A 22,639-nucleotide genomic window follows, 5' to 3' on the forward strand; every position below is an offset into this window, starting at 1 on the left:
GATTATTCTGATTTAAATCAGTAATTGTATTGTATTATTTTGTATATACAACACAAATATTGCGGGAAAATGGAGGCCGATAAAGGTCGTCACTAGTTACCACAGCCGCAAAGTCATAAATGTCTCCTATTTCTACTATTTGTTCTTAAAATTGTATTTTAACCCGAATCTTACCTACACTGCTAACCTTAAATTATAACCAAAAAGCAATTTTTTTGTTTTAATAAATTTGTACAATATAGCCAATTATGACTTTGTGGATGTGGTAACTAGTGACAACCGCACATAAACGAGTATTTACGGTAAATCACCAGCGCAACCTCGTCAGCTGTCCGGAACGAAACGGCCAACACCAACTCAATTGCGCCGTTAGTAGTTAATTTCCCATTTCTCTCACGGGCACACGCATAAACTCCTGTAGCCTATTTGTGTAGCCATGTCTTTCGAACTCGCTTTTCGTTGTCGTGTTGCCTCCATTATGGAAACTTTGACAGCAACAGTCGTGCAAGACATCTGCCAACTTATGGGCGAAACGTATGCTGCTCTTCGAGTGGAAATGGTGCATGAACAAAACCAAAGTTCGAGGACAAAATTGCAGGCGATGGAGAATGGGACAGGGGTGGAGAATCCAGCGAATTGCATGGAGCGCATTCAAAAACTCAGTGAGATAAAATATTTAACGATAGTTATGCCTATATGCTAATTGTCTGTATAGGAAGCGGGGATAGATATACAATAGCTAGCTATATCGCCTAGCTAGCTAGCAGTCGCCTTTCTATGAAAATCCGATAGTGATATTATTCATGACGTCACCTGATCCTCCACGTCAGGAATAACTACGCCCTCTAGGGGTTTCTGCGCTACAGTAGGCCTATTGCTTTGCTCCAATCTGCTTGGCTTTACAAATACAATCTATTTCTCTGATAAGTCTATACCATCATGAGTGATGATGGCATATTTCCACTACATGTTTTTGTGAAGTTTCAGCATCGTATATCAAATATTTTCAGATTCTCAAGCTTTATGTGTGTTAGCTTCCCCGCCAGGTTTGAGAAACTTCCCAGTTGTCGAACAAATCCTCAATGAACAAGAGGCCAATGGTCTTTGGCTTGAAGGTGTTCCTACTGTGGAAGACGAAGGTCCACCATCACTGGTACCAGAGGAAGATCCATCACAGCCTCTTGGTCAGACAACAGACATGGTGAGTTGAGTTTGTTGATTTTGTAAAGGTAGATGCAGGTAACTGCCAAAATAAAGGAAATGCCAACATAAAGTGTCTTAATAGGGTGTTGGGCCACCAGAAGATATTCAATGCGACTTGGAATAGATTCTACAAGTGTCTGGAACTCTATTGGAGGGATGCAACATTTTCCCATGAGAAATTACATATTTGGTGTTTAGTTGATAGTGGTGGAAAATGCTGTCTCAGGTGCTGCTCCAGAATAACCCATAAGTGTTCAATTGGGTTGAGTTCTGGTGACTGAGACACACACACCCTTTAAACCCCCTATGCACCTTTGAGACCCATCTTTCAAAGTCACTGAGATCTCTTCTTCTAAACATGGTAGCCAAAATAATGGGCAACTGGGCATTTTTATACATGACCCTAAGTATGATGGGATGGTAACAGGGCCTAAAATTAACTTTTTGGTCCACCAGCCACTGTGTAAAGTAGATTTAAAAATCTACCAGCCACTCAGATTTTTGACCAGCCAAAATATTCTCTCTAAAATTACACCAACAAAACACAAACATGGATGAGCATGCTTTAATGTTTCTGAAACAAATGTATTACTAGTAAGACGTAATGTGGTATATTGTTTAATTTAATTTTTTGTGACCTGAGTCTTTTAACCAAAATATCACAGATGAGACAAATATTTTCACCTTGCCCTTTAAGGGCAGGAGGTTACCGTGGTAATCAAATCAAATCAAATGTTATGTCACATGCACCGAATACAACAGGTGTAAACCTTACAGTGAAATGCTTACTTACAAGCCCTTAACCAACAATGCAGTTTCAAGAAAGAATACCAAAAAAATTAATAAAATACAAATAATGAAAGAGCAGCAGTAAAATAACAAACACAAGGGGCCCCCGTGTTGAGGAGCAGTGTGGCGGATGTGTTGTTACCTACCCTTACCACCTGGGGGCGGTCCGTTAGGAAGTCCAGGATCCAGTTGCAGAGGGAGGTGTTTAGTCCCAGGGTCCTTAGCTTAGTGATGAGCTTTGAGGGTACTATGGTGTTGAACGCTGAGCTGTAGTCAATTAATAGCATTCTCACATAGGTGTTCCTTTTGTCCAGGTGTGAAAAGGCAGTGTGGAGTGCAATAGAGATTGCATCATCTGTGGATCTGTTGGGGCGGTATGCAAATTGGAGTGGGTCTAGGGTTTCTGGGATAATGGTGTTGTGAGCCATGACCAGCCTTTCAAAGCACTTCATGGCTACAGACATGAGTGCTACAGGTCGGTAGTCATTTAGGCAGGCTACCTTGGTGTTCTTGGGCACAGGGACTATGGTGGTCTGCTTGAAACATGTTGGTATTACAGACTCAGACAGGGAGAGGTCTACAGCTTATAATGAGATACTCTACCTCAGGCGAGCAAAACCTTGAGACTTCCTTAGATATCGTGCACCAGCTGTTGTTTACAAATATACATAGACCGCCACCCCTTGTCGTACCAGAGGCTGCTGTTCGATCCTGCTGATGGTGTATAATGCTACTTGAGTCATGTTTGTGCCTGTGAGATTGAGTCTGACTAGTAGCAGCGTTGTCTCCTTTTCCCTAGCAGTTGAACATAGGAAACAAAAATAACCTACCATGTGAAAAAACAATGTAAATAGCCAAGAAACACAAGGACAATGTCTCACTTCAGTAGACTTTAGTTTCAAGTAAGTTAGACTCATTTGTATGCCTGTGCGCAAAAATAATGAATCTTTCACTCAGCTCTTCACGTGCGCACAGCCCCCAGCCAGGCAGTGTTGTAGTGCGAGGTGGGATAGGCTATATACTGTAGGATTCGTAGTTCTTTGACTTTGATTCATTTACCAGCTATGAAACAAAATGGCAGAAATACTTTTGAAAACAGCTACTGCAGCATTTATTTTACTATAAATGTGATTATACTTTAAAATGCTCGCACTTTGGAGCCCTGACCACCGCCAATGTGGCTGGTGAAATAGACATCTTACCCGCCAATGTGGCTGGTGAAATAGCCATCTTACCCGCCAACGTGGCTGGTGAAATGGACATCTTACCCGCCAATGTGGCTGGTGAAATAGCCATCTTACCCGCCAATGTGGCTGGTGAAATAGCCATCTTACCCGCCAATGTGGCTGGTGAAATAGCCATCTTACCCGCCAATGTGGCTGGTGAAATAGACATCTTACCCGCCAATGTGGCTGGTGAAATAGACATCTTACCCGCCAATGTGGCTGGTGAAATAGCCATCTTACCCGCCAATGTGGCTGGTGAAATAGACATCTTACCCGCCAATGTGGCTGGTGAAATAGACATCTTACCCGCCAATGTGGCTGGTGAAATAGCCATCTTACCCGCCAATGTGGCTGGTGAAATAGCCATCTTACCTGCCAATGTGGCTGGTGAAATAGCCATCTTACCCGCCAATGTGGCTGGTGAAATAGACATCTTACCCGCCAATGTGGCTGGTGAAATAGACATCTTACCTGCCAATGTGGCTGGTGAAATAGCCATCTTACCTGCCAATGTGGCTGGTGAAATGGACATCTTACCCGCCAATGTGGCTGGTGAAATAGACATCTTACCCGCCAATGTGGCTGGTGAAATAGCCATCTTACCTGCCAATGTGGCTGGTGAAATAGCCATCTTACCCGCCAATGTGGCTGGTGAAATAGCCATCTTACCTGCCAATGTGGCTGGTGAAATAGCCATCTTACCCGCCAATGTGGCTGGTGAAATAGCCATCTTACCCGCCAATGTGGCTGGTGAAATAGCCATCTTACCCGCCAATGTGGCTGGTGAAATAGCCATCTTACCTGCCAATGTGGCTGGTGAAATAGCCATCTTACCCGCCAATGTGGCTGGTGAAATAGACATCTTACCCGCCAATGTGGCTGGTGAAATAGACATCTTACCTGCCAATGTGGCTGGTGAAATAGCCATCTTACCTGCCAATGTGGCTGGTGAAATGGACATCTTACCCGCCAATGTGGCTGGTGAAATAGACATCTTACCCGCCAATGTGGCTGGTGAAATAGCCATCTTACCCGCCAATGTGGCTGGTGAAATAGCCATCTTACCCGCCAATGTGGCTGGTGAAATAGCCATCTTACCTGCCAATGTGGCTGGTGAAATAGCCATCTTACCCGCCAATGTGGCTGGTGAAATAGACATCTTACCCGCCAATGTGGCTGGTGAAATAGACATCTTACCCGCCAATGTGGCTGGTGAAATGGACATCTTAACCGCCAGTTGGTGGGTGTTAAATTTAGGCCCTGGATGTTAACTACTTCATAAACTTAGGAACCACACCTGTGTGGAAGCACCTGCTTTCAATATACTTTGTATCCCTCATTTACTCAAGTGTTTCCATTATTTTGGCAGGTACCTGTATGTCTCAGAGCCTCTGGCTATGCCCAGGTTTGATTGAAAACCATGTGACCATCTCACGCCCAGCAAACGTTATATGTCCAGTGTATAAGGCCTGTAACTGCAAATAATAAGCCTTTAAATGACACTTAGATACACTATACTATCTAGGTTACAGATAAAACCTTTAGGGCTGGTTTCACAAGGATTCCTAAGCATAAAACATACCTTTCTGAAGATATTAATTTTGTGTAAAATATACAGAGTATACAAAACATTAAGAACACCGGTTCTTTCCATGACGTGTGAAAGCTATGATCCCTTATTGATGTCACTTGTTAAATCGACTTCAATCAGTGTAGATCAGGGGTGTCAAACGCAATCAGCGCAAGGCCCATATTGAAAAAAACACAACTAATTTGCGGGCCAGACATAACCTATTATGTTTGTTTTTACCAAAAAACCTATCATACAACAGCGACCCAAACTGGCCATTAAGACCCTTTATAATGACCACTTATGCTCACCTTCGATGGCCACTGGCACGCTGGAGAAGTGTGCTTTTCACGGATGAATCCCGGTTTCAACTGTACCGGGTAGATGACAAGACAGCGTGTACTGAACAAAAATGATAAACGCAACACAAAAAGCTTATTTCTCTCATGTTGTGGACAAATGTGTTTACATTCATGTTAGTGAGCATTTCTCCTTTGTCAAGATAATCCATCCACCTGCCAGGTGTGGTATATCAAGAAGCTGATTAAACAGCATGATCATTACGCAGGTGCACCTTGTGCTGGGGACAATAAAAGGCCACTCTGAAATGTGCAGTTTTGTTGCACAACACAATGCCACAGATGTCTCAAGTTTTTAGGGAGCGTGCAATTGGCATGCTGACTGCAGGAATGTCCACCAGAGCTGTTGCCAGATAATTTAATGTTCATTTCTCTACCATAAGCTGCCTCCAATGTCGTTTTAGAGAATTTGGCAGTACGTACAACCGGCCTCAACCACAGACCACATGTAACCACGCCAGCCCAGGACCTCCATATCCGGCTTCTTCACCAGCGGGATCGTCTGAGACCAGCCACACGGACAGCTGATGAAACTGTGGGTTTGCACAGCCTGCATCTGCGTGCTCGTCGTCCTCACCAGGGTCTTGACCTGACTGCAGTTCGGCGTCATAACCCACTTACAGTTGGCAAATGCTCACCTTCGATGGCCACTGGCACGCTGGAGAAGTGTGCTTTTCACGGATGAATCCTGGTTTCAACTGTACCGGGCAGATGACAGACAGCGTGTATTGCGCAGAGATACCGTGACGAGATCCTCAGGACATCATGTTTCAGCATGCATGGCCCCATTTTGCAAGGATCTGTACACAATTCCTAGAAGCTGAATATGTCCCAGTTCTTCCATGGCCTGCATACTCACCAGACACGGCATTCATTGAGCATGTTTGGGATGCTCTGGATCGACGTGTAAGACAGCGTGTTCCATTTCCCGCCAATATCCAGCAACTTCTCACAGCCACATTCCACAGGCCACAATCAACAGCCTGATCAAATCGATGTGCTGCTTGAGGTAACTGGTGGTCATACCAGATGCTGACTGGTCTTCTGATCCATGGACCTACTTTTTTATTTTTATTTTTTAAAGGTATCTGTGACCAACAGATTCATGTCTATTCCCAGTCATGTGAAATCCATAGATTAGGGCCTAATTTATTTATTTCAATTGACTGATTTCCTTATGAACTGTAACTCAGTAAAATCTTTGAAAAGGTTGCGTTTATATTTTTGTATAGGATGCTGTATTTAGCGTTTTTAACATATTAAAACTAAAGATCAATCATATTTTTCCAGCCTTTGCTGCTATGCTTGCAGATGTCCATAATATGCTGCGACCCTAATCAAAAAGTATTTAATAACTCCAAATAACAAAAACGGAGCTAGGTTGTTGTAACATTTAAATTGAAACATGTTTTTCATTTTTTTGCACCGCATGCATCACCGGTGTGGTTGAATGCAGAATTGCTGTATGGTGCACTCAAAATGTATTGTAGCCAGCCTAGGCTACTGCTCAAATGTTTCTGTAACCGGCCGACATGTTTCTCCTTTGCGCAGTGTTTTGTTTTTTGGTTATTCATTGTAAAGCTTTAAAAACCGAAGACAAACTGCAACATTTTACTAGGACTGTGACATGTGTCCGTACACTTTCCCCTCTGCTGCGTGCGATAAACGGGACACACGAAGCAGCGCAATTGACGTTGAATTCACCGATGTGAGCCCATCAGGCTGTAATTTCATAAAGTAGATGACTCAACTGTTGACTCATTTATACTCGCTTGTGTGTCCTATTTTCCTTTAGTAATTTATACCCATGTGTGAATCCTTTATAACTTTTTGACAACCAAGATGACATTTCCTGTAGGCTACAGCAATGACCCGTTGGAACCGAAACTGGCCATGAACATTTAGCCTACAAGACGTTTAAACTTTCGGTCCGGTAGAAGATTCGGTCAGTGCCATTTAGTGATGACATGATACAGTACACTGGCTGGTGTGTGTGTCTGGGATGAGGTGTGTGTGTGTGTGTGTGTGTGTGTCTGGGATGAGGTGTGTGTGGCAATGCACTGCGGTTTGGCGTGCAGCACGTTGGCAGTGCTTGCTGTGACTTGTAGTGCAGCGCATCGCAGGGCTGTATGGAAGCGTGCCAAAATGACTTGACAACCCAATGTGTCGTGGGCCGGATTTGGCACGAGATGAAGGGGAGGATAGAGATTAAAGAAGGATTTTTAAGCCTTGAGACAATTGAGACATGGATTGTGTATGTGTGCCGTTCAGAGGGTGAATGGCCAAGACAAAATATTTAAGTGCCTTTGAACGGGGTATGGTAGTAGGTGGTGGGCCAACAGGTTTGTGTCAAGAACTGCAACGCTGCTGGTTTTTTCACACAACAGTTTCCCGTGTGTATCAAGAATAGTCCACCACCCAAAGGACATCCAGCCAACTTGACACATTGGAAGCATTGGAGTCAACATGGGCCAGCATCCCTGTGGAATGCTTTCGACACCATCTAGAGTTAATTCCCCGACAAATCAAGGCTGTTCTGAGGGCAAAAGGGGGTGCAACTCAATATTAGGAAGGTGTTCTTAATGTCTTGTACACTCCGTGTATTCCATGATGTGTTCAACATATTCCATTATTTTGGTGTCATTCCTCCTGTTTAATGTTTTCTATTTATTTATTTTAAAAACTGACATAAAGATGTTAGTGTAACCATTTATTTATGATCTACTAGTTTAATTAAAGGTTGTCTTTTGGAAGGGGGTGGAGACATGGCCAGCACCACCGATCATCAAACAGGAGGATATGGATGATGATGATGACATGGAGTCTCAAGGTACGTTTAATCTATTATGGTAATCTATGTTCAATACAAAAGCACAGACTAGCTCAACGACACTCTAACTTGTAACAATTATAGTCACTGTGTGTTGTTGGTGACTTCCTTTCCAGCTTACGGCAAGTGGATTCCAGAGACACATGGGGCCAATCAGAATATCACAGGAGAAAGTAATGAGCAAGAGAGAAGTCAATCATCTGGGGGATCCAAAGAACTTAGACTTGAGGACTTCAAGACAGAACAGAATCCGTTGCTGGTCTCAACTGAGGATGCTGCTGCACCCGTAAAGAAGAAATATGATAAAAGGTACACCTGTGAAATATGTGGAAAGACTGAGACCAAGAAAGCCAGAATGACGAGTCACATGAGAAGGCACACAGGGATGCCCTTTAACTGCGATATCTGTGGCGAGAAATTCCAGTGTCAGAAATTATTGACCAGGCACAAGCGCTCCAATCACTACACAGGGATCATCTACAGTTGCTCTGTGTGCGGAAAAACTTTCATGCAGGCCACATCTCGCGACACGCATGAGCGTGGTCACACTGGAAAAAACTATTGGTGCTCAGACTGTGGTGAGACGTTCAAGGAGCGCCAGGAACGCGACACGCACGAGTGCATTGTTTACAAAGGTGACCGGCCCTTCAGCTGCTCCGAGTGCAACAAGGACTTTGAAAGGCAGTACCATCTCAAAAAACACCAGCTGGAAAAACACCCTCTAATGGTGGACCAGACTGTCGACCCTGAACCTGAGTCAAAGCACTTTGAGGACCAACAGAGTCCGTTGTCTGAGAGTTCTGAGGCACCCACGTGTTTCACCTGTGACATATGTGGAATGATTATTATGAATAAAGGCAACATTAACAGACACATGTTAACACACACAAAGAAGCCCTTTAGTTGTGATATCTGTGGTGAGAATTTTAAGCGCAAAGCCCAATTTACCCGACATCAGGGCAAACACACGAGAGTTGAGGAGAAAATAGAAAAAGCCTACAGTTGCACTGTGTGTGGAATGATGTTTGTATATTCTAAAATGCGCAACAACCATGAGCGCAAACACATTGGAGAAGACTATTGTTGTTCAGACTGTGGCAAGACGTTCAAGGAGCGCCAGGATCGCGACACGCACGAATGCATTGTTTATAAGGGAGACCGGCCCTACAGCTGCTCAGAGTGCAATGAGGACTTTGAAAGGCAGTACCATCTCAAAAAACACCAGCTGGAAAAACACCCTCTAATGGTGGAGCAGACTGTTGACCCAGAGCCTGAGTCAAAGCACTTTGAGGACCAAACGAGTCAGTTTGAGTCAGCTGAGAGTTCTGAGACTGAGGCACCCACGTGTTTCACCTGTGACATATGTGGAATGATTATTATGAATAAAGGCAACATTAACAGACACATGTTAATACACAAAAAGAAGTCCTTTAGTTGTGATATCTGTGGTGAGAATTTTAAGCGCCACGCCTGTTTAGCCAAACATCAAGGAAAACACAAGAGCGTTGAGGAGAAAATAGAACCATACAGTTGCTCTATGTGCGGAATGACGTTTGTATATCCTAAAATGCGCGACAACCATGAATGCAAACACATTGGAGAAGACTACTGGTGCTCAGACTGTGGCAAGACATTCAAGGAGCGCCAGGATCGCGACGTGCACAAGTGCATTGTTTACAAGGGAGACCGGCCCTTCAGATGCTCAGAGTGCAATGAGGACTTCGAAAGACAGTACCATCTCAAAAGACACCAGCTGGAAAAGCACCCTCTAATGGTGGACCAGCCACGTCCCGGTCATGATACTGATATGGTAGTTCAGGGAGCACAGCCTTCAACTGACAATGATCTTAAGGCCGAAATGAGTATGTTAGGTGGAAAAGTTCCAGTAACATGAGTTAAAGTTGACAAGTGAAATGGCTTCAACTGAATTAAGATGTTTTGTAAAGTACAAAAAGGATAGACATGAAATTGAATGAAGGGATGACGGATAGAGTTGGAAATAGTATGTAGAACATTGATGGGACTGGGATTCAATCCCACACAAGCAGGGGATTGCATATCCGCAGAGGGTGGTGGCCTTTACTGCACAACTAACTTTAGGCACCTGGATGATGTTTTACAGCAATTTCTAATGCTCATTTTGGGCCTAGATTCGATCTGGACTGTTATAGCGCACTTCACATTTAAAGGTAATTTCCGATTTGAGCCGAAATATGCAGCGTTTAACGTGAATAGACTGTGATTCCCAAACCACCCACTCGCCCCTACCAACTCACTCGGAGAGCCCTCCGTTGTCACGTGTTGCTGACGAAACTCAGAGGGTGACTTCCAAAGAGTGGCGAGGGGCTCAATAAACCTATCAACTTTGGGACACACTCGTGGGTATACTGATGATTTGTTTACATAGGTTAGGATAATTAACGTAGCAGGTTAGGAGAAGGAGGTTAAGGTTAGGAACAGGGTTCGAGTTAGGCTTATCTAAAATGCTACAGTTGTCAACAACTAGATGGAGCTGTAGGCCTACTCCATCTAGCCACAACCATAGAAACCATCAGCTATGTCAGGGGTTCCCAAACTTTTTCGCTCAGGCTGCCCTTCCAGCATTGGGCAACATCCCACGCTCCATGTCTATTTCTCTGTTCACACTGCTCTTGTTGGTGGAGAGAATTTTGCAGGGTTAAATCCTATTTCTTGTAATCTACACATTTTGTCATGAGGTGCAGAGAAAATGTTGCTGTTTTAAATCTCATTTTCAATTCTATACATTTTGCCGTGTCTAATGTGTATTCATGTGATATGAGTGACTCCAACATTACAACAAAATATATGGGCAAAAATATGCTAAAAACCGTTGGACAGCAAGGGTTTTTAGAAGCGGTGTGTTAATCAAAATGGAATTGAGAAGTCTTATGACTCAGTGGTTTCAGTAACAGCATTTATGTTTAAGGTTTGTCAACTCGACATGTTAATGCTTTTTGAGAGGAATAAAAATGTCAACTTGTGATATCGTTTAGTTTTATTATTTTGCATGTACAATACAAATACTCAAACAGCAGGTGAAATTAAAGAGGCAGATAAACGACTGTTTACGGTATATCACCGGCGCAACCTCGTCAGCTGTCCGGAACCAAACGGCCACCAGCAATTCAAAGGTTCCACAGTAACTTCACACAAACTAGGCTAAATTAGCGAGGTTGGTGAATTTTGTAGCCATGTCTTTCGAACTCGCCTTTCGTTCTCGTGTTGCCTTCATTATGGAAACTTTGACAGAAAAAGCCTTGCAAGACATCTGCCAACTTATGGGAGAAACGTATGCTGCTCTTCGAGTGGAAATGTTGCATGAACAAAACCAAAGATCGATAAAGTTGCAGTCGATGGAGAATAGCATCGGGAAGGAGAAGCCAGCTAACTGCATGGAGAGCATTCAAAAACCAGGTGAGAGCTAGCTAAGTTAGCCTATACGCATAATAACTATGTGTCTGTATGAAGCTTGGATACAATTGGCTAGCAAGCCATGTCACTACCCCACTTGTCGGCTACAGTAACTAGTTAACGTTAGTAGCCTCTTCACTCCGGGAGACCTGTAACCTTACACATCTCGGGCGAAGAGGCTATCTAACAGTCGCCTGTCTGGGGGGGTTGCGCCTTGGCTCCAAGTCTGGACAGTAACTCCTCTCTCGTCTCTAACGTGTAGGCTCACTTTTTAACAGTCCCATCACAAGTCAGACTTGAATAAACTTAATTTGAACGTACTTTACCAGTTGTCCACTGATTTTGTCCTTATGTAGGAGGTAATCTGAGACAAAATACATGTTTATTTTATTTATTTAACTAGGCAAGTCAGTTAAGAACAAATTATTATTTACTATGACGGCCTATAGTATCCAGAGTAGTGTTAATAACCCGACTTTCAGTACGCTGGTCGGTTTTGTATTTTCAATGCTGACGCAATTTGCACGCCACTTGAACAATATGTTAACAATTGCCGAGTTTAACCGAAGAACAAGACCAAACATTGTTCCACACAATCACCTGGCAAATTTCACAAGCACTTCCAGCTGATTGCGACAAAATGTGCTTTGGTTGAAAACGTTCGGCTATTGTTTACATATTGTGCATCACGTGAAATGCGTCAGGAGATGGAAAATAAACAGAACCTACTGGTGCAGCAAAAGGTTGGGTAAACAACACTTTCCTGTGGTTACCCGATCTCCACTTCCTACCGCCAAAAGGACCAATGGACAACCGGTAGATATGTTAAAATAACATTGTATTAAACATTCTGTCTTGTAGAGACGATTGCATGTTTTTTTACGAACTGATATCCATGGAGTAACCTTGGTAACAGTCTGTTGCCAGTAGAGTTAGTATGACTATTACTATGCTACTATCATTCTCCTTAGTGAAAAGTTGCCAGAGAATATATTTCTCAGATAAAGATAGCTACGCCATCCTGCCATATATTTCCACTATGCAGTGGTGGAAAAAGTACTCAATTGTCATACTTGAGTAAAAGTGAAGATACCTTAATAGAAAATGACTCATGTTAAAGTGAAAGTCACCCAGTAAAATACTAATGGCGTAAAAGTCAGAGTATTTGGGTTTTAAATATACTTAAGTATTAAAAGTAAATGGAATTGCTAAAATGTACTTAAGTATCAAAAGTAAAAGTATAAACCATTTCAAATTCCTTATTTTAAGCAAACCAGAAGGCACAATTTTCATATTTTTATTGACGGATAGCCATGGGCACATCCAACCACTCAGACAGTTTACAAATGAAGCATTTGTGTTTAGTGAGTCCGCCAGATCAAAGGCAGTAGGGATGACCAGGGATGTTCTCTTGATAAGTGTGTGAATTGGACCATTTTCCTGTCAATGTAACAAGTACTTTTGGGTGTCAGGGAAAATGTATGGAGTAAAAAGTACACTATTTTCTGTAGGAATGTAGTTTAGTAAAAGTAGTCAAATATAAATGGTAAAGTACAGATACTACTGAAGTCGTTTTTTGGTATGTTAAAGTATTTTTTACTTAAGTACTTTACGCCACTGTTTGTGAAATCTGAGCCTCGATATACCTGTTTTGTGTTGAACAACATTTTTAGAAAATCTCAATCTGTGTTTGTATGTTAGCTTCCCCAACAGGTTTGAGAAACTTCCCAGTCGTGGAGCAAATCCTCAATGAACAAGAGGCCAATGGTCTTTGGCTAGAAGGTTATCCTACTGTGGAAGACAAAGGTCCACCATCACTGTTTCTAGAGGGAGAAGAGCCATTGCAGCCTCTTGGTCAGATGACAGACATGGTGAGTTTAGCTTGTGGTTTGGCTGCTGATTTTGTAAGGGTAGATATGTCTCAGAGCTGCTCTGGCTAGGCCCAGCCATATTTAATTGAAAACCATGCGAACTCGTGCTCTGCAAAAGTGTCACGTCCTGTGTAGCAGGCCTGTAACTGCAAATAATAAGGCTTTGAATGATGCCTAGGCAAGCTCTATACTGTCTAGGCTACAGATGATAAAACTGTTAGGGCTCCCAAGGATACTCATTTAAACATAAATGCCCTTCTGAAGAAATGTATATGTGTACAATATAACATTATTTTGGTGTCATTCCCCCTGTTTTGTTTTTATATATAAAAAACAATTGTTTTAACAAAGATGCTAGTGTAACTGTTGCTGTATGATCTACTGGCCTAAAGGCTGATAAGAGTTCATAACAGCATTGGTTGTCTTTTGGAAGGGAGTGGAGACATGGTCAGCACCACTGGTCATTAAACAGGAGGAAATGGATGATGATGACATGGAGTCTCAAGGTCAGTTGAAGCTATTATTTGAATGTATGTTTAATACAAAAAGCACAGGCAAACTCTGCAGTATGAGTTATACTCTTAGCTTCTGTATTGGCCAACATGGGTCACTGTGAAACATCCCTGTGAAATGTATTGTTGGTGACTTCCTTTCCAGGTTACAGCGAGTGGATTCCAGAGACTCACAAGGCCAACCAGAATATCACAGGAGAAAGTGATGAGCCAGAGAGAAGTCAAGCCTCTGGGGGATCCAAAGAACTTGGACTCGAGGACTTAAAGAGAGAACAGAGTCCGTTGCTGGTGTCAACTGAGGATGCTCCGGCACCCGTAAAGAAGAAATATAATAAAAGGTACACTTGTGAAATATGTGGAAAGACTGAGAACAAAAAACGCAGAATGACAAGTCACATGATAACACACACAGGGATGCCCTTTAGCTGCGATATCTGTGGCGAGAAATTCAAGTTTCAGAATTTCTTGACCAGGCACCAGCGATCCAAACACACAGTGAAAACCTACAGTTGCTCTATGTGCGAAAAAACCTTCCTGCAGGCCACATCTCGTGACACGCATGAGCGTGGTCACGCTGGAAAAAACTATTGGTGCTCAGACTGTGGTGAGATGTTCAAGGAGCGCGGGGATCGTGACACGCACGAGTGCATTGTTTACAAAGGAGAACGTCCCTTCAACTGTTCCGAATGCAGTGAAGCCTTTCAAAGGCAGTACCATCTCAAACAACACCAGCTGGAAAAACACCCTCTAATGGTGGAGCAGACTGACGACCCAGAAAATCGAGTTGAGGAGACTATAGAAAAACCCTGCAGTTGCTCTGTGTGTGGAATGATGTTTGTATATCCTAAATCGCGAGACAACCATGAACGCAAACACATTGGAGAAGACTACTGGTGCTCAGGCTGTGGCAAGACGTTCAAGGAGCGCCAGGATCGCGATACGCACGAGTGCATTGTTAATAAGGGAGACCGGCCCTACAGATGCTCAGAGTGCAATGAGGACTTTGAAAGACAGTACCATCTCAAAAAACACCAGCTGGAAAAGCACCCTCTAATGGTGGACCAGCCACGTCCTGGTCATGATACGTAAAAAAATGTTAAACCGTACGAAACATACGCATACAAACGACAACATACAGATGCAGACAAACAGCCACAACATCACCCTGCCCAGACCCACCTGCTCACACCCCCATCTCCAGCGCCCGTAACAGTCTCCGCCACATGGCCTCAAACTGCACCATTTTTTCTCTCTCTCTGTTTCAACATTTAGATAATAAAGCATTTGACCTTTCCATTGTGTTAACGATGGAGGATTGGTTGATTTTACAGTTTAAGTATACGTTTAAGATGATTGACGAGAAAAGTATCGTCCAACACATTGGGTATCTCACTGCACCCACGTATGCCATGTCTTGAAATATGCAGACAGACGGATTAAAAGTACATTTACATTGTAATACTTCTGACAGCCAACTTTCTAACTCCGCCCATAACTTTTGGACTTTATAGCATTCCCAGAAGGCATGGGTTATTGAGTCATTGTTAGTTTTACACTTAAGACATAATTTTGCCGTTGTGCTGTATAATTTGTGAATTTCGTTTCTTGTGTAATAAATTCTATACATTAGTTTATACTGGATTAAGTGTAAATGTTTGTTCTTTGTAATTTTGTTATTTATGTTCCAACATTCCCTCCAATTTGTGCCAATAGAGCCCCACAGTGGAGCTGTCATAATACCCATAAAACCTAGCGGTCAAACTGGGAAATGGTTCCAATCGTTTTTCCACCATTTATTTTCTCCATAGGGGATTTTAGAAACACTTAAAATAATGGCTGTGTTTCGTGTAGGCTTATCCTGGTGTGACGTTTTGATAACCATGTAAATCTCTCTCGGACAACGTGTACCAATGTATTGATATTAAACTTTTAAGTTGTATGTATTTGAAAATATCTAAATTGGTCAGTCCAGTTTTTTGCATGGACTGCGTCTCAATCCACGGCGAGTCCCACGGGACTCGTCTGATGTCGGTACCATAGATGTGCCAACTAATGTTTGTAGCGTCGGAACTGTTTTGGCTACAAACTGTGACCCCACTGTGGAAAGGGGAGATTCTCACCCATCGGTTTCTTGGACCAATCAGAACCGTTATGTGTTTGCGTTCTACAAATCATCTGGATGGATTTAAATACAGACTCGTTGCAGAGAATAAACGTTTGTGGGCGTGGCGTTTGGCTGGAGCGTTGCGTTTGGGTAGCCAGGCAAGGGGATCAATAAACCCATCAACTCGGGACACACATATGACTTGAATGATGCAATTCATGTTCCACTTTTAAATAATAAAACAAGCATGAAATTCAAAACAAATCCCCCCTGTTGTTTTACAAGATATAAACCTCAGTAACAGTTACACATTTTAATTTGGGAGGTATTTAATCTTGTACATGTGTCAAGTATCGAAATCCACCATAAACGAATGCACGTGGCATATAATTAGGCACCCGCCATTATTTTGTGTGAAATTACACAAACTCAATAACTCTGTGCCTTATGGGATTTCACTTCGCTCTGAAGCCAGCAGTGTTGCTGTAAAGGAGGATCTAATCAATTAGCAGGTTAGGAGAACTAACGTAGCAGGTTAGAATAACTAATGTAGCAAATTAGGTTTAGCAAGTTGTCAACAACTGTTGTCCCTGACGCGACAACTAGATGGAGCTGTAGGCCTACTCCATCTAGCCACAGCCATAGAAACCATCAGCTATGTAAACAAACCATCAGTCCCGACAAACCATCCAGTGGAGGCTGAGGGGAGGACCGCTCATAATAATGGCTGGAACGGCGTAAATGTAATGGCATCAAACACATGTAATTGATACCATTCCACGAATTCCGCTCCAGCCATTACCACGAGCCCGTCCTCCACAATTAAGGCGCCACCAACCTGTGAAACTATCTGTATCATAACACCGGTCTTAATTTATTTTAGGGTGTATTGTGTTACCTGCAATTGTGTATTGTTTTGAATATTGTATTGCTTTAGCAATATGGATTTTCCCTTTCATGTCAATAAATCATTTTTGAATCTGGACAGCAAGGGTTGTAGAAGAGGTGTTAATGAAAATGATGGAATTGAGATCTTTCTTGTGACATCAGTGGTTTCAGTAACAGTATTTTAAAGGTTTGTCAACTCAATATGTTCTTGCTTTTTGAGAGGAATAAAAATGTGTCAACCTGTTATATCGTTTAATTTTATTATTTTGCACGTATAACACAAATACTCAAACAGCTGGTCAATTTAAGGTGGCAGATAAACGAGTGTTTACGGTATTTCACCGGAGCAACCTCGTCAGCTGTCCGGAACCAAACGGCCACCAGCAATTCAATCGTTCCACCACAGACAGAAGGGTTTAGTTTTAATTTATAACATATTTGGTTCCACAGTCATTTCATTCTAGCACACTAGCTAACATTTACCAGGCTAAATTAGCGAGACTGGTGAATTTTGTAGCCATGTCTTTCGAACTCGCTTTTCGTTCTCGGGTTGCCTCCATTATAGAAACTTTGACAGAAAAAGCCTTGCAAGACATCTGTCAACTTATGGGAGAAACGTGTGCTGCTCTACGAGTGGACATGGTGCATGAACAAAACCAAAGATCGATAAAGTCGCAGGCGATGGAGAATAGCATCGGGAAGGAGAAGCCAGCGATCTGCATGGACAGTATTAAAAAACCCGGTGAGTAATGACTCGCTAAATTAGGTATTATGCGTATAGGCTATTTGTCTGTGTAGGAAGCTCGGATACAATTACTTCCCCACATGTCGGCTAGCTAGCTAGTAGACTCTTCGCTCCTGGAGACCTGTATCGTTACACATCTCTTGGAGCGAAGAGGATGGCTAACTAGCTAGCAGTCGCCTGTCTGTGACGGACGGGCGTCCTGGCTCCAATTATGGCTTGTAGTTAGCGGACTAAACTCCACTCCATGGTGAAAGAGAAACTTCCTTCACCATGAAGTGGAGTTAAGTCTGCTAGCCAGTAATTGCCCTATTGCTTAGCTCCTATCATCTCCTTAGTGAAAAGGTACTAACTATATAGCAAATACAATCTATTTCTCAGATAAACGTAGCTATACCATGAGTGATGGCATATTTCCATTATGTTTATGAAATCTGAGCCTCGTTATCCCGATTTTGTGTTGATCCACATTTTCAGAAAATCTAAATCTGTGTTTGTATGTTAACTCCCCCACCAGGTTTGAGAAACTTCCCAGTCGTTGATCAAATCCTCAGTGAACAAGAGGCCAATGGTATTTGGCTAGAACGTGATCCTACTGTGGAAGAAAAAGGTCCGCCATCACTGGTACCAGTGGGAGAAGAGCAATCACAGGCTCTTAGTCAGACAACAGACATGGTGAGTTGCGCTTGTGGTTTGGCCATTGATTTTGTAAGGGTAGATATGTCTCAAAGAGCCGTGTTGTTTACGCACAGGTTTAATTTAAAACCATATGAGCATCTCACGCCCAGCAAAAGTTACACATCCAGTGTAGCAGGCCTGTAACTGTAAATAGTACACTAAGGCTTTGAATGACACCTAGATAAACGCTATATACCATCTAGGCTACAGATAAAACGTTTTAGGTCTGGTTCCACAATGATTTTCCTGTAAAGGCGAAGTAAACATTATTTGAACCAAATCACTATTTTCGATGTAAATTGCATGTTATAGAAGTACACAGACACCTTTTTGTTGTTGTTGCTATCTCACTTGTTTTTGAGAACCTTACCACTCCAGCGATATACTTCCTCATGCTCGTTCAGCAGTTGTAGGGGCACAGAAAAACATGAACAAAGGCTAAAAAAACAAACACCAAAATACCTCATTTTAGGAAAGGCAACAGTCTCAGTATAGTGATGCATGTCTTTAGATGTTATACACATTAAATTGTCATTACGAACGTTATCCGCAATGTTATATATTCAATTTTGTGCGACTACAGCGGTTTATCCTACCAGCTGGGCTGCTTCTCCTTGTAGCCCTAGGCCGCGCAGCACAGCTAGTATAAAACATGCCCTTCCAAATACATTTATTTGTGTTCAACATATGACATGACACCTAAATCATGTAATTCCTCCTGTATTGTAATGCACAGAAAGATGTAACTGCTTATGTATGATCTACAAGTTTAGTAAAGGCAGATAAGTTAATGCCATTAATTGTCTTTTGGAAGGGGGTGGAGACATGGCCAGCACCACTGGTCATAAAACAGGAGGAGGATGATGATGATGATGATGATGACATGGAGTCTCAAGGTCAGTGGAAGTTATTATTTTAATGTATGTTTAATACAAAACAGGCAAGCTGAGCTTTACTCTTCTTTGAAACAATTATAGCTTCTGTATTGGCCAATATGTTGGGTCGCTGTGAAACTTCCCTGTGAAATGTATTGTTGGTGACTTTCTTTCCAGGTTACAACGAGTGGATTCCAGAGACTCACAAGGCCAACCAGAATATCACAGGAGAAAGTGATGAGGAAGAGAGAAGTCAAGCCTCTGGGGGATCCAAAGAACTTGGACTCGACGACTTCAACAGAGAACAGAGTCAGTTGCTGGTGTCAACTGGGGATGCTGCAGCACCCATAAAGAATAAATATAATAATATAAATATAAAAAGGAACACCTGTGAAATATGTGGAAAGATTGAGACCAATAAAGGCAGAATGACAAGTCACATGATAAAACACACAGGGCTGCCCTTTAGCTGCGATATATGTGGCGAGAAATTCAAGCGTCGAGACTTCTTGACCAGACACAAGCGCTTCAAACACAACCCAGGGATCACTTACAGTTGCTCGGTGTGTGGAAAAACCTTCCGGCAGGCCACATCTCGCGACACGCATGAGCGTGGTCACGCTGGAAAAAACTATTGGTGCTCAGACTGTGGCGAGACGTTCAAGGAGCGCAGGGATCGTGACACGCATGATTGCATTGTTTATAAGGGAGAACGGCCCTTCAGCTGCTCCGAGTGTAACGAAGACTTTGAAAGGCAGTACCTTCTCAAAAAACACCAGATGGAAAAACACCCTCTATTGGTGGAGCAGACTCTCAACTGTAAACCCACTTGTTCTGTGTGCGGAAAAGTGTTCATGTACATCAAATGGTTAATCAGGCATGAGCGCTCTCACAGGGAAAAAAATGAGCGCAGGGATTGTGACGTGCACAAGTCCATTGTTGAAGATCCTATCAACGAACAACTTGAGTCAAAGGACCGAGAGGGTCAATTTGAGTCAGCTGAGAGTTCTGAGGCACCCATAAGGAGTGAACCGATACGATACACCTGTGAAATATGTGGAACAACTTGGGCGACTAAAAGCAGCATGCGCAGTCACATGGTAATACACAGAAAGATGCACTATACCTGCGATGTCTGTGGCAAGGTATTTAGGCTCAAATCCCCTTTCACCATACATCAGCTCAGACACAAGGGATTTAAAAATCAGTACCAGCTTAAAAAACACCAGCTTGAAAAGCACCCTTTAAAGGTGGACCAGCCATGTTCTGATCATGGTACTGCCATGGTGGTTCAGGGAGCACAGCCTTCTATTGACAGTGACCTAAAGACAGATATGAGTGTCCTAGATGGACAAGTTCAGGTCCCACAGCCTGAGTTGAACAATGATCACAGTAACAATGTCAAAATATACATGAGTGTTCCTATAGAAGTCGAGGAAGCACAGCCTACGCATGAAAATGGCTGCTCCCTTTTGGTCCCCACTGTCGATGACAAGTTAAATGGCTTCAACTGAATGAAGTTGTTTTGTAAAGTACGAAAAGGATAGACCTGAATAAAGGGGCGACAGATAGTGGGGAAATAGTGTGTAGAACAGCGACGGGACTGGGATTCAACGGGACTGGAATTCGATGGGACTGGCTGAGGATTACATATGCGCAGAGAGCAGTGGCCTTCACTGCACATCTTTCCTCAGGCACCTGGATGATTTTTTTAAGCAATTATTTGATTCTAATCCTCATGTTAATTTATTTTAGGATTTTGTTACTTGCAGCTTGGATTTTTCCTTTCATGACAATAAAACTTGTTTGAATCTGGAGAGATGGGTGTAATTATGGCCTGCAATTCGTGGTCTTCCTGCATGTGGGTGTTCATGCATCTGCAGGAACCCCTCTTTATACTTCTATTGGTCAATTAAGCTAGGACTCCAGGTACACAGGCTGGAGGCGGGGGTCCTGTGCAGGATGTTGTCAAGGAAGTGAGTTTGTGTTTTATATAGGACCTCCCGCCCCCACCTACCTCAACCAATCATGTCAATGCAGAGCTATATGGGGAAATCCAGAATATTAAAAGTGTAATTTAAACACAAGCCACATGCTGGAATGCATACATGCAGGAACGGCCAGAATTGTGGGCCGCAATCACACACTATTGAATCTGGACAGCAAGGGTTGGTTGTACAAGCAATGTAAATCAAAATGATGGAATTGTTCTTTCTTCTGAATTATCAGTTGATCAAGTAACAGCTTTCCTTTTAAGGGTTTTTCAATATATCTTGACATTATTTTTTTTGCAACACAAATATTGATAACTGGTCAAATTAAGGAGGCAGATAAACGAGTATTTACGGTATGTCACCGGCTCAACCTCGTCCGCAGTCTGGAACGAAACGACCAACCCCAACTCAACTGCGCCAGTAATTTCGTTCTCTCACTGGGAACATTTCAAGTGCGAACTCCTCGCGTCTGCGTTCCTCCTCAAAACCCATTGGAGGAGAAAGTCAGAGTGGCGGGACCTCTGGCTTTTTCCTCCAATGTGTTTTGAGGAGGATAGGAGAGAGGACGCGAGGAGTATGCAATTGTGGTTGTCTGACTGACTGTCACATCACATCTATCATCGCCTTTATGTTTGTAGCCATGCCTTTCGAACTCGCCTTTCGTTCTCGTGTTGCATCCATAATGGAAACTTTGACAGCAACAGCCATGCAAGACATCTGTCAACTTATGGTAGAAACCTATGCTGCTCTTCGAGTGGAAATGGTGCATGAACAAAATCAAAGTTCAAGGATAAAGACAAAGTTGCAGGTGATGGAGAATAGCACCTGGACGGAGAAGCCAGCGAACTGAATGGAGAGAATGCAAAACCTCGGTGAGAATAAATCTACAGACAGTTATGAGTAGGGGTTGGATACAAATAGGCTATAGCTAGCTAACTGTTACTTCCCCACATGTAAGATAGTTTAGCAGTCGTCCTCCCTTGCTGAATGTGTGGTCTGTGGGGGGCGCCCTGGCTCTACGTCTGTCCAGTAAAGGATTAATTACAAGCAGTGAAAAGGTGCTTTACAAATACAATGTAATCTATTTGACATATAAATATATGCCATTATGAGTGCTGATGGCCTATATTATCACAGTTAAGTGAAATCTGAGCCTTGTTATTGTGTTGATGCACATTTTCAGAAAATCTAAATCTGTATTTGTTTGTTGGCTCCCCCACCAGGTTTGAGAAACTTCCCAGTCGTTGATCAAATCCTCAATGAACAAGAGGCCAATGGTATTTGGCTAGAACGTGATCCTACTGTGGAAGACAAAGGTCCGCCATCACTAGTACCAGTGGGAGAAGAGCAATCACAGGCTCTTAGTCAGACAACAGACATGGTGAGTTGCGCTTGTGGTTTGGCCATTGATTTTGTAAGGGTAGATATGTCTCACAGAGCGCGTTGTTTAGGCACAGGTTTAATTGAAAACCATGTGAGCATCTCACGCCCAGCAAAAGTTACACATCCAGTGTAGCAGGCCTGTAACTGTAAATATTACACTAAGGCTTTGAATGACACCTAGAT

The 22,639-nt window shown here is 42.8% G+C and overlaps 2 protein-coding genes across 5 annotated transcripts; both read left to right on the forward strand.

Annotated features, from left to right (window-relative positions):
- The first annotated feature begins 324 nt into the window (after positions 1–324).
- Positions 325–10,981, forward strand: LOC121558619 (zinc finger protein 708). 2 transcript variants are annotated; one of them, XM_045222784.1, is made up of 5 exons: positions 325–662; positions 1,035–1,201; positions 7,902–7,977; positions 8,094–8,782; positions 9,314–10,981. In XM_045222784.1, the coding sequence occupies exons 1-5, from the start codon at positions 437–439 to the stop codon at positions 9,869–9,871; spliced, it is 1,716 nt and encodes a 571-aa protein (XP_045078719.1). In that variant the 5' UTR covers positions 325–436; the 3' UTR covers positions 9,872–10,981. The 2 variants fall into 2 exon arrangements, with proteins under 2 accessions (XP_045078719.1, XP_041727945.1); XM_041872011.2 differs by lacking the exon at positions 325–662 and having other exon boundaries at positions 1,122–1,201; positions 7,876–7,977; positions 8,094–10,981.
- An 81-nt stretch (positions 10,982–11,062) lies between these two features.
- LOC121558621 (zinc finger protein 2) lies at positions 11,063–21,497 on the forward strand. 3 transcript variants are annotated; one of them, XM_045222785.1, is made up of 4 exons: positions 11,063–11,412; positions 13,111–13,280; positions 13,714–13,786; positions 19,257–21,497. In XM_045222785.1, the coding sequence occupies exons 1-4, from the start codon at positions 11,190–11,192 to the stop codon at positions 20,591–20,593; spliced, it is 1,803 nt and encodes a 600-aa protein (XP_045078720.1). In that variant the 5' UTR covers positions 11,063–11,189; the 3' UTR covers positions 20,594–21,497. The 3 variants fall into 3 exon arrangements, with proteins under 3 accessions (XP_045078720.1, XP_041727947.2, XP_041727946.2); XM_041872013.2 differs by lacking the exon at positions 19,257–21,497 and adding an exon at positions 13,938–15,022; XM_041872012.2 differs by lacking the exons at positions 11,063–11,412; positions 13,111–13,280; positions 13,714–13,786 and adding exons at positions 17,152–17,526; positions 18,044–18,201; positions 19,019–19,100.
- Positions 21,498–22,639: the final 1,142 nt, after the last annotated feature.

The sequence above is a fragment of the Coregonus clupeaformis genome, chromosome 10, assembly GCF_020615455.1.
Source record: "Coregonus clupeaformis isolate EN_2021a chromosome 10, ASM2061545v1, whole genome shotgun sequence".
Taxonomy (NCBI): domain Eukaryota; kingdom Metazoa; phylum Chordata; class Actinopteri; order Salmoniformes; family Salmonidae; genus Coregonus; species Coregonus clupeaformis.

What these genes read in the sequence shown, in the direction of transcription:
- LOC121558621 (XM_045222785.1), top strand. Translation starts at nt 11,190, where the DNA reads ATGTCTTTCGAACTCGCCTTTCGTTCTCGTGTTGCCTTCATTATGGAA. An exon ending in GGAGAGCATTCAAAAACCAG is followed by an intron (nt 11,413 to 13,110) that starts GTGAGAGCTAGC and finishes TTTGTATGTTAG; the next exon opens with CTTCCCCAACAGGTTTGAGA. An exon ending in TTGGTCAGATGACAGACATG is followed by an intron (nt 13,281 to 13,713) that starts GTGAGTTTAGCT and finishes GTCTTTTGGAAG; the next exon opens with GGAGTGGAGACATGGTCAGC.
- LOC121558619 (XM_041872011.2), top strand. Translation starts at nt 7,947, where the DNA reads ATGGATGATGATGATGACATGGAGTCTCAAG. An exon ending in TGATGACATGGAGTCTCAAG is followed by an intron (nt 7,978 to 8,093) that starts GTACGTTTAATC and finishes CTTCCTTTCCAG; the next exon opens with CTTACGGCAAGTGGATTCCA.